The sequence below is a fragment of the Heterocephalus glaber genome, unplaced genomic scaffold, assembly GCF_053883595.1.
Source record: "Heterocephalus glaber isolate CG9 unplaced genomic scaffold, H.glaber_assembly_v1.0 deba00001689, whole genome shotgun sequence".
NCBI classification, from domain to species: Eukaryota; Metazoa; Chordata; class Mammalia; order Rodentia; family Bathyergidae; genus Heterocephalus; species Heterocephalus glaber.
In genome coordinates this window covers 5,664,308-5,681,887 of record NW_028258414.1, presented here as the reverse complement: position 1 = coordinate 5,681,887, position 17,580 = coordinate 5,664,308, and the positions used below count along the sequence as shown (strand labels likewise).

The window sequence follows — 17,580 nt, the reverse complement described above, 5'->3', positions numbered from 1 at the left end:
GAGGAAAGAAGTCCACCAGACTTGCTATTAGATTCCATCTAACAGTCATATTTTTACTTGGAAACAGGCCTCTGGACCAGGGCCCGGCACAGGGAGAACTCCAGATTGATGGTTATAAAATCTGAATTGTTGTGGCCCCCAAAGTAGTGGCCCTGAGCCAATCCAAGAAAGAAGGGATAACAAGGCAATGCTAAAGACTGTGTCCCTCTGGCTTTCCTCGCTGCAACCACCTCATTTGTCCCTAGACGTAAAACACCAGGAGAATGGGAGCAGGTACACAGGTGAAAGTACTCAGGTGAGTCCATGCATAGGTTATTTATTTATTTTTGTTTAAAGCTGTCTCATTTATTATTTAGGTTATTTAGGCAGTATACTTATGTTGAAAATGGAAGTGAATTTTTCAATTGCTTTTTAAAAAAGTAAATAGTAATTCATGAATTTACTGTTATACTCAAAATCGTCTATGATTAAGGTGAGACTCTTTGCCAGTAGAAAGGCGCTGCTCCAAATTGTGAATGGTATTATGAAGAATTGCAGTCTCTTTGTTTTTTCCTTCTTCAAGATGTTGAAGCTTCCTTCTATAGCTACTCTGTGGGGAAACAGTAGCATCTGGATATGGTTTTGATTTAGTCCGAACTCTTGCTAGTTTAGCATCAAACTCCAGCTGTAGTTTGATTATTTCATTTCGCTTTTCTTTTTCTTGAGTTATTAACTTTGCATTAAGTCTGAGATTTCCATCTCCTTCTTTATTAGATGTTTGTGCTTTTCTTCATTTAATTCAACTTTTTTCTGCATATCTTGATGAAGTTTGCTTATTTCTATCTTATGTTCTTCCTCTTTGATTTTCATTTCATGTACAAGTTTGGCAATATTATTCTTATAGTCCTGTTTGTGAGATTTCAGCTTTTCCCTTGTCATCTTTTCCCATATCAGCATTTCTTTTTAGTTGTTCATTTTCACCTCTCAAATTGTGTTGATATTCAATGGTCTGTTATAGCCCTTTTATCATATCACGAAGAGCAGCACATTCTTTTTTCATTGAGGCTTCCTTTGTTTGCATTACTTTTAAAAAACAGGTACTCTTTTCCAACTGAATTTCCAGTATGTTATTCTTTCCAATGGTTTCTATCACTTTCTTTTCTATTTGTGAAAAATCCTTTATAAGTTTATCAATATTCACACTGCTAATCTTTTTTGTACATTCTTCGCTACTGTGATCCATGCTTGAATTGCTGTTGTTCCTGGTTCCTCAAAGTCTCCCCGACCTCAATTGGCATGCATAGGTTATTTTAATTCAGCTTTCTTCTCAACTGCCTTTTAGTATATGTGAAGGCCAAAGTGAGCCTTCTCAATTGCCTTTAACTGGGCCATAATGTACACAAACATACTAAAGTGGACAAATCTAAGTGAGCAGCTCAGTGAATCTGTACCTGTGGGTACAGTAACATATCCACCATCACTGCCCTCGCCCAACAATGCCCCTCACACCAGGAGGAGTCACTATCCTAACATCTGTCACTTTACACTAATTTTAACTATTCTTAAAAAACTTCACGTTAATGTTAACAGAACCACACAGTACAGACCCAATGGATCTGGTTTCTTTTTCTGATCATCACTGAGGGATTCACCTACTTTCTGTGGCAGTTCATTCCTTTTGCTGGATGCGTGGTATGGCTTTATACGAATACACCAGCATTTGTTTATCCAGTCTTCTGTTGACGGACATTTGAGTTGTTTCTTGTTTGAGGCTATTATGAATGAAGATCCCAAGAAAGTTCTTACATGTTGTCATGATTTGTATCTAGCTGTTCCCCCAAAGCTTCACACGCTCATAGGTGAAGCTTTTCAGAGGTGGCTGGCTTTAGGATATATGAATATGGATTAAGGGTGTGTGATAACTAAATTAGTCCACTGATTGGTTCAGCATAGTTGTGGGTGTGGATGATGGGAAGACCCACTCTGAGTGTGGGTAGCACCAACCAATAAGCTTTTACTCTGGATGGAATAAAAAGGGAAAGGAAAGCTTGCCGCTGTCTGTCTCCTTCCTACTCTGCCATGGACTGTTTCTCCCCTGCCATGCTGCCCTATTTTGGAGCCAGCTGAATATGGACTGAAACCTCTATAAACTGTGAGCTAAAATAAACCTTTCCTCCTTTAACTAATGGGTGTTGGGTATTTTGTCTCAGCAATGAGAAAGTAACTAAGACATACATACACTCAGATGGACACATGGAGTCATCTCTTTTGGACCCAAACCTAGGAGTTGAATTGCTGGGTAACAGTAACTATATATTTATCCTTAGCCTTTAGCCGTTTTCCAAAGTGGTTTTACCATTATGTACTCCACCAGCAATGTCTAAGAGTTGCAGCTGTTCTCTGTCCCAGCCAACATTTCGAACTTTAGTCACTCTGGTAGGTGTGCAGTTGCAACCCAGCATGTCCCAGTTTTAACTTTCAATAACAATGTTCAACACTTTCTAAGATACTAAATGGCTGTTTGGATATCTTTTCCTGTGAAGCACCTGTTTGTCTTTAAGACTACTTTTAAACAGATGCTGGGATTGGTGATAAGCTATGACTCTAAACTAGTCCTTTAAAACTATAGCATCACCTCATGCAAACGCAACATGAGCCTAACTACACAGTAGCAAGTCCTTGGGCCACTAAGAAGAGAGTGGAGATTGGAGGCACCAAGGCACTGAAGAAAAGAACCTAAGAATCGGGGACAGCATAACGTGGAGCTCATCTCCCTGAACGTTTCACATGCTAGGCCCGGCAATAACAGAACTTTGTTTACAAACACACTACCCAGGCAGCACCAGAGCTGGCTTCAAAATTCCCTAAGCTCTGATACTGTTTAGAGTGCTTTCTGGGACAGAGAACTGGTGAGGGCTTCCTGTTAGAATATGTAAGATGTGTATGAAAAATACATAGCTCAACCTCTCAGCATTGAAACAATCTTCTACAGGGTCTCTGGGTGGTCTCCAGGGACCCTTGAGCTTGGCCTTCACCAAGGCTGCTCCGTGGAGCCAGCACAGATGCACCAGGGGGTCCTCAAGTTACTGAGGATACAGCTCCTCACTACAGGAGTCAGTGGAAAAGGCCCCAAACTCATGAAACGAGATAGCTTGTGGCCACAGACCTGCTGATCTGTAAATACTGTCTATGTCAAGTAGGGGGATGAACTCTATAATCTTAGCAAGGCAGATTACAAAGCTGCCACTCTACTGTTTATCATATGGCTTGTGGAACGAAAGAATTTTAAATGAAGTTTTGGGTTTTTTTTATGGCAGAAGAGAAAACACAAAGGTGAATAAAGGTAGAACAGAGGAGCGAAATAAGCCAAGTAGAACAATCATTCCATTTTATGCTTAAGCTTTCGGCATGTGGTTGAAGGATGTTGGTGTTTAGAAGACTGCCAGATGCAATGAACCCTCATCTGGCTTTGCCTCTACTGCTGATCAGCTGTGGGGTCCGGACTGCTGTTTCTTTTGGCCTCAGTTTCCCACAGTTTTTAGGGGAGGCTGAGGTCCTAGCACAGACTGTTGAACAGTCAAGCCTATGGTTTCTAGAGCCCTCTCTTATCTTCCCATTTATTATTTGGACTCTTGAATACATTTCTACTTGAGTTGCGTAAGAATTTGGAAGAATAAAACATTGATCTATGCAGTTAGAAAAGGCATATTTATGCAAAAACCATGTATGGGAATGTCTTTTATAGACCCGAACAATTTTTACAAGGCAGTAACTGGAAGCACTAAACTCCAAAAGGCTAAGCTTGCTCAGCCAACATATTTTCTGGCAAGGCCTCTCTGTGAAATCTCCAGGCACATCAAGCATCCTCTTTGGAGGGATCAGGCTTTGCAGGAAGAGGAAACCTCACCAGTATAAGGATGAAAAAGGTCACCAGGGGCCAGAGAGCCCAGTGACCATCTAATGCTGTATAGGGCTGCATTTACAGCCACATTCTCAGTGGCAACTGCGACAGTCCTGTGTCCACGCAAGCACTGCCCTCTACAAAGCTGCCCTCCACAAAGCTGTTCTGGAAGTCAAGAGGGCATCACAATTCCAGACCCACTGGTGGGAAATTAGAAAGCTGACTTCTGTTTCAATAACCAGTCTTTTGAAAAAAGATGACTTTCATAAGATTCTTGCCATCTGTATCTTAAATTATATTCTGGAGCCGAGTCTCATGAAGACATAGCAAGTGATATCAAATATAGTAGCATCTTCATAATGCTTGTTATTCCTTGTTAGGATTTATGTGGATTACATGCCGAGGCAGTACTGGGCCACACAGCAAGCTTACAAGGTCAAAATCACTTATGATATAATCTTTAATCTGCTTCAAAGTATTTGTGAAATGTTCCACCTGTGTAACTGTATTCAGCCATGTAGAAATAAATATATTTTGAGTAGTTCACTGGCCAAACAAAAACACATTTGATTCAAATGCAACCAGGTGGCAGGTAATGTGTGCTCGCTGAGTATGTCATATACCTCTGGGGGGGACAGAGCACTGAGAGCTAGGGAGAACATGTCTACAGGTGCTTCCTCTTTGTCCCCCATTTATTCTTCAGCTCTGCTAAAACTGACTTCAACAAGGAGTTCAGGGTTCACCACCTTATTCCTAAAGCCAATGGATGCTTTCAAGTCCTCTCGTATGACTTTCTGGGTATACAAACATCCTTCTCCTGGCCTCCCTGCTCTATCCAGGGCTACAGTTCCTATGTTTTAAAAAGATTTCTTTTGTTCAGCTTTCTCCTTAGTTAGTGAGTTCTTCAGGGTTTTATCTGATTAGCTTTTTCTTGCTCCAACATTCCCTGAAGGCAAACTTGTCTACTTTCACAGCTTCAATCATTAACATTTTACTAATAATTTTCAAATCTGTACCTCCAGCCCAGCCTTCTCTCCTGATTTTCAGAGCCAAAGATCTAGCTGCCCAATGACACCTCTACTTGCATATCCTTCAGGCACTCTGAATCAAACCTACTGGAAGTTTAAAATGACCTGTTTGAACTCAACCCTCACCCGTGCCAAAGCTCCTATGTTCCCACTGCGGGGATGCATATAACTTTCCATCTGGCTATCAGACCAAATACTTAGAGTTGTCCATGTTACCTTCTTTACCTCCATTTCTGCCAGTGTCTAAGCAGTCACCAACACTGTCAAGCCTCTGTATCTTTAATCTACTCCCTTATCTGTACTGCTGCTATAGTTTAGATCTCAAATGTCCCCCTACAGGTCCATGAGATAAAGTCGGTCCCAAGGGTGGTGCTGTTGGAAGGGGGTGGAACCTTTAAGAGTGGGGTCTAGAGGGGGGTCTTTGGTTCACTGGGGGTGTGCCCTTGAAGAGAGCTCTGGGAGTCTCCTGTCCTCTTCTCACTCTCTTCCTGGCATGAGCTGAGCAGTTTTGCTTCACTACGTGCTCCTGCCATGGGATGTTGTCTCACCAATCATGGACTGGAACCTCTAAAATTGTAATCCAAAATAAAACCTTTCCCCTGTACAAGTTAATAATCTCAGGGGTTTTGTTACGGTGCTAGAAACCCGACTAACACATCTTCATAACACTAGCGCCTCGTATCTTGACGAAGGCAATAGCTTGTGTGCTGGTCCCCTGCCTCTGCCTGCTTCTCTCCAATCTGCACACTGGAAGAAGGGCTGCCTATACAAAGGGCAGTCTGACCAGCAGCCACAGCTGAAAGCCCTCCTGGAGTTTCACATGTTTTACAGTGAAACTGTTCATACTCCTTGGTAAGGCCCTTTGGGATCCAAACCGGGCCTAACTTTCTGGTCCTATCTTCTTACTCCACATCTCTCTCCTTGCCTTTCACTTGAACCTTCTTATTTCCTTGGCTCAGCCTTCTTCTTTCACTTCATGACATCATATATACAGCACCTGCCTCCACACCCTGTCAGCGCCTGCCAAAGCTAAATGGTGCTGCTTCTAGGCTGTTTTTCAGATAACAGCAAGGCAGCCTGCCATTCTGGATACTGTACCAGGTGATGGAACTTGCAAGGCAACTTTCCCTTCACTCAACATGCTTTTCATCATGTACATAAAATCTGCCAAGACTCTGGGAATGCGTAGGAGTGTTTCCAACTTAAATCTCTCATACAGCTACACTTTATAAGAATTTATGCACATTCTTCTTCCTCCTAGAATGCTAAAAAAGTCCTAAACAATCTTCAAAAGCCTGGTCAGGTGTCAATTCTGCTCAATTTCTTTTACTATCCCTTGAGAAAAGAACTGTATATTATTATTGCAGGTACTACATTGTATCATAACCTCCTTTATGTTCCTATTGTGTTCCTTTTATTTTTATTTTCAAAGTAATAAATGTGCACAGTTTTTAAAAATCGAAGAGGATTTTGCTTGTAGTAATAGAATTACCATAAAGAGCAAATTTGCAAGTCAACCCTCCCACAGAGAAGCAACTGGAAAACATACTGAAACATTTGTTTGAAGTCACTGCAGCAATACCAGGGCACTGAGGTAAAGAGGGCCAAGGCCCTGAACAGAAGGAAATGAGAGAGGGAAAGCCGAAGTTCAGGGCTGCTTCCTCTCTCAAGGTATCTCCAAGTTTGGGACTGTGGCCACGGAGTGGGGAAGCTGAGCATAGCCTGCCCAAATCTCATGGGGCCAGGAAGATAGTAAGTATAGTGCTGGCCCCAAGAAACAGAATCGTCCTGGTAAACAGCAGTGCCTTGGTAGGGACACTCAAGAGGCCACACCCTACAAGGTTAACTGGAAACAGACCTTAAGTGTCCAGTCAGTGCAGTCCCTACTTATGATGATGATGTCTCCACCTTTACCCACTCCCAGAAGCAGTTCTGCAGCAACAAATCAGCTTGCTTCTTGTTGGCTTCCCTTCCTCTGCAGATTCTGAGGTTCCCATTCATTCACTCTACCAGGAACTGTCTTTCATCTTTGAAAGTTTCATTGGATCTTATTTGTTGTCATTTCTTATTCCCTTTGGCTTTTAAAGTTTCTCTACTTTAGTGAGAACATCTGAAGTCAGAGACAGTCCTAGGAGTCTGTCACTACCATTTGTCTGTAGTCTAACATGGGCAATCCCCAAGTAGTTTGGGAATCATTCTATTAGTCACTGTATATTCCGTAACAAGCCCAGAGACAAACACATGGAAAGTGAGGGAAAAATATGTTGTGGACTGCTGGGAAAAAGTTACGATTGTTGCTGAATCAGTGGCTTCCCTTCTCAAACCCCCAAACTGGACTGCACCTGGCCACCTGGCATCATGAGGGACCCTGGGATCTCACCTGTGTAGTGCTCGTTGCCTTGAGCAGCACAGGTGAGGAGCTGTGCCATGGAGGAACCCACTGCTTTCGAGGTGCTTCCCAGGTCCTGAGCACATTTTTCCAGCTATAACAATAGCCAAAAAGGAGAGAACTTAGAGGGAAGGAAAGATTCACCATGGTCTCAACATAATTTAAAACCATAAAGCAGATCAAACGTTAAGCCTGAGTTAGTTCTTTCCTACCGAATATACCCACGGTACTAAGCAGCAACAGGGGAGTACAGGAAAGAGAGCCCAGCTTTACAGTCAAAAAATCTGGGCGCACACTCTGTCCTCTATTACTAGCTGTGTGGGACTGGACATGTTACTAAACCTCTCCAAGCCTCATTTTCCTGATACTGTAACATCTAGCTGAAAAATTTTCAGAAAATGAATGTAGGTTCTTTACAAATGGTACCTATTAGCATTACGTCTTTAGAAGCTAATTTAGAAAGCCTACAATGATTCCTTTATGGCTATTAATTACATCTTGGCAGTAAGTGGGCAGATATTCAGCTGCTCCATATTCCGATCATGCAGCACCATTAACATTGTTCAGTTTGATCATTACACTTTAAAGAGTTCAACAGAAAGGAAATCCACAAGTAACAGAGATTTGGGGGAGGTAAATGAGAGTATACAAATGGGCAAAGTGCTTGCTTCCCATGTTATCTTGCTTGTAAACTTCGTAAAAAATTCAGAGAACAGGCCAGGAATGGTGATGCACACCTGTAATTCCAGCACTCAGGAGGCTGAGGCAGAAGGATGGCTGTGAACTAGTTTAGGGAGGCCTGAACTACCTCACAAGACCCTGGCACAAAAAATAACCATAACAACACAATCAGAGAACGAAGTTGGTAAAGGCTTAGGGTATGCATACTCATTTGATTAGATGAGGATAACATTTTGGAAGAGAATTTGCAGTGCATTGTAAGAGAGCAGAAAGGCAGATGAAAACATGTGCAATTTTAGTAGCCCAACACCTTTCTTGTAAGAGCCTGTGCCTTCTAATAAAAATAGACACTGGTCCATTAGAGCCAACAACAAAACACACTGCCTATTTTTTTCCCTCTCTCAAATTACTTTTTTTCACAATGCATTTTTTTTTATTTTAGGAAAAATACTTTCTTTTTTTCTTTTTGGTACCAGGGTTCGAACTCGGGTCCTTGCACTTGCGCAGCAGGCAGCGAAACTACTGAGCTAAATCCCCGGCCCAGAAAAATACTTTCTTTAAAAATTATAAGGTGTTTCTTGCATCCTACTTCACCCATTGTTTCATGTAAGACTAGAACTCATGGCATGACAGCCCCTCTGGTTTCCCAGGAGTATAAAAGTTTGCAGAAACACATGGAGCCTTTACAAAGCTTCTGGCTCAAGTGCCAATCCCAACTCTGTCATCAGCTGGGTAACTTCAGTTAAGTGACTCAACCTCTCCAAGCCTGTTTCATCTTTAAAATATGGCAACTTCACTGCATAGATATTTTTGAGTGTTGCCTAGGTACCAGCCATTGTTTTGTGGTATATTAGACACTCCTGCAGTCTGTTTACATTTTAAGACCCTTTCATTCATTCAAGGAGCATCAGTAGTTAGGAGAAGAAGCTGTTAGAGCTCAGTGCCTACCATGCTTGAGGCCCTATGTTTGATCCCCAGCACTGCAAAAAGTAAGCACACAAAAAGAGGGTAGCACCTCTCAGAATGGGCTTGGGAGTCCTACAGATCTGGATTCAAACCTTGATTCTGCCACTAATTAGCAAGTAACATTGGACATCCCTGTTTACTTCAGGAGAAATGGGTTTAAAAATACTGGCTCATTGGGGTTACTGTCAGGATAAACTAGATTGTGTGTGAATGCTTAACAGGTGCTTAAAAAATGGTGGTATTTTACTAGCAATGCTCAGAACAATGTAGGAAAGTCATTATACAGAAATGAGGATTGGTAAAATTTTAGCCAAGAAAACGCTGATAAAAGCATCAGGACTTATCCTAATATGACCAAATTAGACCTCTGGAGCCATTTTTCTATTTGCAACTGTGGCTTTACTGGATTAAAATCTTTGCTGTTGTCCATCTCAGTGCCTTGCATTACATAAATGATTTTATTTTAAACATGACTGTTGATCATCTTTTCTGTGTTTACCATCATAACCTCACTGCCACCCATTTCACATTAAAATACCCGAGACACAGAGGAGATACTGTCCATAGCCAGCTGGTGGCAGCGGGTCTAGAAAGCACCACTGTCAGCTTCAGATCTAGTCCCACCAGCTGCAGGGAACATTCTTTTCAGAAAAAGACCACAGGATTAGGATGCTAGGATTTGTCTCAATTATCAAAAAGAGGGGTGTATGTTAACAGATGCCTGTTTATCCTCAGCAAAACCCCAGGAAAGGGCACATATAACCATTGGTAAAAGTTCCCACAGGGAATCGCTATCTTAATGCAGGTCCAAAGCTATGTGGCAAGTCTAGGGCACTAAGTTCCAAATACCTGAAGTGCTGGGACACTAAGCCCAACTTCTACAAATGTCTCACCATGATCATAAAAAAACCTGGAACCCACAGCCAGCTGGCTGGAAGAGCTTACCGTTTCTCCTGGAAGTGGTTTCAACTGACTCTCCACAGCTGCCATCTTGGCATCCTGCAGCTCATTCTTAAGCGTCTGCACTGTGTTCAGAGCTGAATCGATTTCCATAGGACCACAGGCTTCATGGGCCTGTCAACAGAGTGAGGAATATGTATACACAATCTGCTTGGGAAAAGGGTCTCCAATTATTACAACACATGAAATACTTTCTGGATATACCCAATGACTCTGAGTCCAGTAGTAGGAGGCAAAGGCAGCAGCCATTTCCTCAGGGTATAAAATCACCTTTAGTTAGGACCTTAGTTTTACCTTCCCTAAATAATTAATTGTGTATGTCTCATCACTGGATATATTTAAAAGTCTTCTTGCATCTTTTTTATCCACAGACTTAAGGGATCTTTTATTCACTGTGGCTGGGTTGCAGAGATCGAGCCCTTAGCACAGTATGTGTACACACAGAGGTTCAGAAGTATCCAGTTGAATGAATAAAGAAACCAATCTAGGATGCTAGGGCCAAGTCTACGTTAACCCTTATTCTCCTTACAAGGTTTCCAGATTATAAATCGTTATATTCCCATACTGAAGACTGTGAAATTTTTAAGAAGGTTATTTCATTCTCTTAACCATTTAGAACACTGGTTTCCAAACCCTGGTGATTTTATGCACCCAACACATTAATTAACTAAATACATGTAAAATAATTGCTCAGTATACTAATTACTGATGAATTTTAATTTCTTTCCTTTTTAGATAATAATAACAGTAGCAGCAGTAAATACTGATTTTTATGTGCTAGTATTATTAGGTGAGGAAACTGAAGCACAGAGAGGTTAACTAACTTTCCCAAGTCACAAAATTAAGTCAGTGACAGGGCCTGAATTTGAATGTAGTTTGTCTGATTCCATAGCCCCCATGCTTAAGCCTTACAGTACATAACAAAAATATTTGTAAGCTTTCATCATGCCTTCCTGTACCTGGTAGACAGTCTTGATTTCCCCTCCCTTTAGGGTTTGTAGGTGTTTATGGTGAGTATGTGTCTAAGATTCACTGAGGAAACTTCTTCAAATGCAGATGGGTAGGATCTATGGGCCAAGGTTCTGATTTGGGGCCCAGAAACCTGCACTGCAACAAGCACCTTTGGTGATTCCCGGACCTTCTGTGGAACAGCTCACACACTTTTTTGGCAAAAGCTCTGCTTGCTTTTCTTTTGCAAAGTAGTGCACTGCTCATATTAAGAATGCAAGTCAGCTTCAACCTACTTCCCTTGTTTTTATACAGGAATTGCTCTAATAAGCATTCATGAATTCATGCTAGAACTTTATGCTAACAGCACATTACAGGAGTAATGAGGTCCTTTGGTAGTTAATAAGCTTCAGAAAAAGCAACTTATTTAGCCCTATATTTTGTTTTATTGAGAACTTTTTAAAGTGAACACTTCAATGTAAAATATGAAAATTTTCTAAGAAAAAAAAGATAGTAAAGATGACTCCCCTAGATTTTCTGCCTATATCATTTATTAAATTCTCAAGATGATATTAGGAGATGTGATCACTTATTGCTGTAGTTTGGAACTGAATTTTCCCCAAAAGACAAATGTGTTAAAGGCTTGGTCCACAGCCTTTGTTAATATTTGGAGGCAGTGGAATCCTTAGGAGGTGGGGCCTGGTGGAAGGAAGTTATGCCATGGGGTGTGATCCTGAAAGGGATATTAGGACCCTGGACTCTTCCTATGTCTCCCTCTTTTGCATCCCAGCCATCATGAGGTGAACAGGTCTTCTCTGCTATGTCCACTTCTGCCATGATGTTCAATAAAAGTCATCTCTAATCACAAGATGAAAACCAAGTCTGGGAGACAGCGCTAAATGCAGTAAAAACCAACCAACGGGAGCATCTTTAATGGTCATGCAAATGGAATGGACACCCCTGCCAGGAAATGGGCTGTGCTCAGGCCCTGGGCAGCACCCACACCACACCAGGAGTATGGAATGAAAAGCTTCACCTCTGACGAGTTAACCACTGTGACCAGGCCCAACTTGCCTTCTGTGACGCCGTCCTCAGCTCAGCCAAGCTGGTCGCTAGGTTCTTGGCACACTGACTCAGCTGCATGGCTGCGGCCTGGTCACTCACGGTGGGCACTGCGGCCTTGGCGGAGGATACCATCTTGCTTCCAGGCTGTAAAGAGACGAGCAGAAAGTAAGACAACTCCTGCGCAGCAAGAGGCAGAGTCACAGCAATACCTCCACAGTGACCAGAACTTATTTTTCCCTAAAGAGAGAGGAACATCAAACACCAATTTGTTCTTCACTCTGACCCCAAAATTACCACCCCAAATCAGACACCGTAGGTGAGTACATTCTAGAGATATTTTTTAAAAGTATGTTTCATGGTTGGTGTAGCTGGGGAGGTAAAATTGGGATAGTAGCTTAAAATTCTCATTTACAACAGGATTTCAGAGAGAGTTCTTATTAAATAGGTTTTTTTGCATTCCTCAGAATAGCTCTTTACTCTGAATTTCAAATATAACCAATGGGCTATTTCAAAAAATGAAGACAAAATAACCTTGCATCTCATAAGCCAAAGTGATTTCACCATGTATGGGTGTTCTATTTTTGAAAATATGAGAATACCATTTTCTTTTATAATTTCTTTGTTTCATTTTATCAGCCATAATAACATGCCACTGTATACACTTGTTAACATTTCCCAATCCCCTATTATTGGGAATGTTTTCATTTTTCTTCAATGTAATAAACAATGATCAATCAATAAATATTTGTACCTATTTGTAATTTTCTTTGTATATTTGAGATGAGGGTCTTGATATGTTGCCCAGACTAGCACTGAACGCATAATCCTCTAGCCTCAAGCTTATCAGTAGCTGTTTTGTATAAATTTTTAAAAGTAGAATTTCAGGATCAAAAAGCATTACACTTTAAGGCCTTAAATATACTTGCTACAAAACTAATCTTAGAAAAGTTATGACAACTTAAGTGCCAGATCATAGACATGAAGGAAAAAGTTAATATTTAAAGAATTAATGAGAAATAATAAGAAAACCCCACATGACTGTATAAAAAGCACGGACAATTCCACATAACAGAAACAACAAAGAGTATATGAAAAATGTTTAACATTGTGAAAATCAAGAAAATGAAAATCAAACACGTTTTTCTTTTTTTAAACACTTAACTCTCTATCTTACAAAAAATGTATTAAAAGTATGCTCCACATACTGCTAATTGTAAATTTAGATTCATTCATCTTTCTGGAAGGGCAATTCCACAATGTGCAAGAAGGAAGTTTAAAACGTATAAACTTGCTGGGGTGTAGCTCAGTGGTACAGCGCTTGCCTCATACATGCAAGGTTTGATGGGTCTGATGTGCAATACACACACACACACACATACAAAACAATGTATACACTTTTTGACCTGTCAACTCTATTGTTATTTAAGTTTGCCTTTTTCTTGTAAAGATCTACATATCTATGATGACAAAATAAAAAGAAAACCAAGGGCAGGGACAGTGGAACTGGGAAGATGTCCACACTCCTGTATTTTAACACCCTACAGTCCTGCAGAGGTGGGGACAATGCACACAGCAGCTGGTTCCAGGACCTCTAGTGAGGGCATGCCTTGTCCAAGTCATAAATCTTAGCACCCAGAAATTAAAACTAAGCTGTTTTCAATCTTATTTCAAGAAATTTATCATAAAGAAGTAACTCAAGAGGGGAAGAAAGATTTGAGCACAGAAAGAAAATCATATTACCAATTAATTCTATGATGGCAGAAAACATAAAAACTTGTACGTCCAATGATGTGAAGGTCATTAAACACACAGTATGGCCACTTGCTAGATTATTCAAAATCATAAAAATCCAGATGGTAAATGAAAAACCTAAAGGGTCAGCCAGGCATGGTGGCACAGTACTCTGGAGGCTGAGGTTTGAGGCCAGCCCGGGCAACTTAGTAAGACCGTGTCTTAAAATAAAATAAAACCTTAAAAGGGTTGGGGATGTAGCTCAGTGGCAGAGTGCTTGCCTAGCATATGCGAGGCCCTGGGTTTGATCCTGAATGCCACACAAAAATGAAACAAAATGACAACAAAAAACAAAGGATTTATATACAATCCAACCACAATTCAAATATTACACACACACACACACCTTTGCGCATCTGTGTGTAGTTTAAATATGTGGAAAGATAAAAACATCCATATTTTATTTCTTCATGTTGGGGTTATAGCAGAGGAAAAACTGACCCAATGGAGGTGTCACTTGGTCCTGCAACTATGGGTTGAACCAGAAAGGGATGTGAAGCTGAAATACATCCTAGTATCAACTGCTTATGAGATACAAGTATAAACAAAGTGCTGATAAAGAGAGAGGTTTGAGGGCTGGGGATTTAGCTCAGTGGTTTTGCTGCCTGCTGCCCAAGCGCAAGGACCCGAGTTTGATCCCTGGTACCAAAAAAAAAAAAGAGAGAGTTTTGAATATAAGAAGCACACACAAGGGTGTTTTCTCATGATGCTATCACCATACCCAGTTTTCCTTAAAATGAACCTACCATACTGTGGGTGTAGCTCAATGGTATACAACTTGCCTGGCATGCACAAGGCTTTGGGTTCATCTCCAGCACCACAAACCAAACCAAACCAAACCAAAGCAGAAAACCAACAAATCTACCCTTCACCCCACAGAAGGCTGACAATCCTGACTAACAGCCAATGGCCACCAGGAACATGCTCATATTTGGAAAAGAAAACATGAAACACACTTCTGTTTTCCCAGTCTATGAATAAGAGCACTAGGTGCTCTAGAAACCTAAAGCACTACCTGGTCCTAGGCCATTCATCATAATTTACAACTTATTGCATTTTCTCCTCTCGTCAAAGAAAAATGAATAAAATACTCCTGAGAAAAATGGATCACATGCTGCCTCCCCAGGGCAATTCCTTGCATATTAGCATTCTCCTTTGCCAGGTGAAAGCTACTTCTCCCAAAGCTGGACATGTAAAGTTGCAACCAAGGCTATGGGATTCACTCATTCCTCTCCTTAAGGACTAAAGGCTGCCCCTGCCCAGCTGGGGGCTCCATGGAAGACCAAATGACTGCTTCTATGTTACCTGGAGAAAGTTCTGGCTGGAGATGATGAGAGCCAGCTGGGCACTGAGGTCCTCTGCTTGAGCTTGGCTCCCTCTCACCCCCTGGACCAGCTGAGGAATGTGATCCGCCACAGCCTGCAGGAAGGCAGGAGACAGAAACTGAGCACAGGTAGAGGGTTGCAACTATCAAGAGGGTAGAAAATGACCCAAGCAACTTGTTTTTTGGATAAGATGTCTATTCCCAAGGGACCCTAGTCTTGGCCCTTGGATTTACATGTTTAGCTGTGTCCTCACCAACACTGAAACTTGTTCTAAGTCCCCTTCTTCCCCACGCACTATACCTTGTGGTCCCAAAGGTCTTGATGCATCTTGGGGAAGACGATTCTGTATAACAAAGCCTTAAGAGAATTTCCCCCTGCTACGCAAGTGCAAAGACCCGAGTTCGATCCCCAGTACCAAATAAAAAGAGAGAATTTCCCTTGTTGTAATAGGGTTGCGAATTTAGTATCAAAGCATTCTCATGATTCACAGGTGGATAAACTGAAGTCAGATGGCTCCAAGGTGAGACGAAATTGAGAGAAATACTCAGCTACCGCATATTTCAGTGCTCTGGGCTCTTACTCTGCACGTGTGTGTTCCGTGTGCCAGCCTGCATGTGCTCATGGCTCCCGCTTCTCTGTTCCAAGCAGCACTTACCATTTCTCAAACTGAAAATCCCAAAGCCCAGGGCAAAGGAGACAGAAGCAGCACTCACATGGCAGGACTGCTATGTTTCCTGTGCTGCCTTACAGACCAGCCTCCCAGCTTCTGTGGTTCCTTCCACGTTTTCCCTTTGAGCCCACCCTCGCTCTAGGGGTCACAGCAGCTCAGCCACCATTGCCGGTAAAGGTGCCATGTGCATCATGGCCTGGTGACACTTTTTTCCCCAAGAACTCACTCCAGCAAGAGTTAAAAAAATACTCCCATGTAAATCTCCCCAGCCCTTCCTAGGACTGCTGCTTCCAGGGTTTTTGGTCCACTTTTCCATGTCTACCTCAAGCTCATGAGCAGTACTCTTCTCATTTCCTGGCAATGACATTCAGAGTCATAGTATCTTCTGTCTCTTTGCAAAAGAGGGGCAGAAGACTCACCCTGCAGCATGTCCCTGGACATGAGCAGCATGTGCTCCCTGAGAAGAGGAAGGCAGCTGAATTGAGGCTGGACCCCTCCCCCCCCGCCCCCCCCCCCCCGCCCAAGTTCCCAAGCACAGCTGCCTGGGACCCTGGCCCCTTGCTGAGGGGAGGCTCTTCCTCCTGGAGGACATCTACCAGCCTCTATTGATACTGCTTCAGCAGACCCCAGCCAGATGCCTACCCATGTGTGGCAATTGCGCTGCAAGTGGACTCTGGCTCTGGCACTACTCAGAAGCGTCCAGGCAGAGTCAGCTCCCTGGGCCCAAACAGAAGGCACAAAGGTGGCTGGAGTCACCTCAGTGCAGCACCAGGGCCCAGTCTCAGAAGAACAGAGACAAATGGATAACATCAGAAAGCACCACAGCACAATTTCACCCAGGCCAAAAAGGATGAAATAAATCCTGGAGGTGGAATTAGCAGAAAGCAGGAAATCAACCTAGCTCCAATGAGTAAAGATTGAATGTGAAGGTCTGCCTGTCAAAGAGGGGACACTAGGGAGATGCAATGCTTCGTTACTATTTCAGAACACTCAAAAGGCCTCCTCGTTAATTCTTTGATTCAGTCTCTCAGAAAGAAAAGAATGGGGACAAAGGAAAGACAATGGTGGGGAAAAAAAATGCATACTCTACCCCCAAACACAGGCCCTCACTGAAGGGACAAAAACCAGACACGAGTACACCTGGAACAAGACGCTGGGATAAACTAGATTAGGGCCGGCAAGACCTGTTTTAAGTGAGTTACCAGGGCACGTGGCTCGCTGATGCTATCAGGGCTGCCACAGCAGACCTGCCCTTCTGTGTTCCAGGCCAGAAACTCACCTTGCAGCTCTGGACCAGCTGCTGCTGGGCTGCGGGGTTCTTGTTGGAAATGGCTGCATTCTGGGAGGCAGCGATGGTCTGCGTGGCTGCAGCCGCTGCCTGTTTGGCGGCAACCTGTGAAGGAGAATGAGACAGGTCAGTCTGGGTTTGCAGACAATAACACAGGCACATACGTATGCATGACATCACTTCCTCCACAGGCCCACATGGCTCTGCCGCTGCAAGAACCCCAGGAACAGACACCACCTTTTTAAAACCAATGAGCCTAACCATGCCCTGCCCCACTGTCTGCCCTGGGTGCAACAGAGACAGGCATGCTTGAGAGCTCAAACTGCAGTGGATTCCAATCTTTCCTTAAAAAGCCAAATGACAATTCCAAGACCATGCTGGCCCTGATAACCAGCAGCACCGAGTCTAAGTGTCTAGGGGAAAAAGGTCTCTCAGGAGCGTAGGCTGTTCTCCACATCAAGCACAAATGCAGGTGCCCATGACTTTCTTCTCTCAGCACCTGGAGCCTTTGGCTCAGAAATGCATGCTGGCTGTGGCGGCTCAGGCCTGCAATGCTAGCACCCAGGAGGCTGAGGCAGGGGGATCCCTG

At 42.7% G+C, this 17,580-nt stretch overlaps 1 protein-coding gene and 1 pseudogene across 14 annotated transcripts in view; both read right to left on the bottom strand.

The window, feature by feature from the left end:
• The window catches only part of Tln2 (talin 2), a 404,430-nt gene that overhangs the window by 98,019 nt on the left and 288,831 nt on the right, over positions 1-17,580 (bottom strand). For all 14 annotated transcript variants that reach the window (XM_013076183.3, XM_021237120.2, XM_087199034.1 and 11 more), the window contains 5 exons: positions 16,983-17,096; positions 15,014-15,127; positions 11,927-12,061; positions 9,890-10,018; positions 7,289-7,391 (listed from right to left, as the gene is read on the bottom strand). In XM_013076183.3, the coding sequence (XP_012931637.2) occupies positions 7,289-7,391; positions 9,890-10,018; positions 11,927-12,061; positions 15,014-15,127; positions 16,983-17,096 (595 nt within the window). The remainder of the gene's footprint in view (positions 1-7,288; positions 7,392-9,889; positions 10,019-11,926; positions 12,062-15,013; positions 15,128-16,982; positions 17,097-17,580) is intronic.
• LOC147821828 (coiled-coil domain-containing protein 152 pseudogene) lies at positions 7-7,282 on the bottom strand (annotated as a pseudogene).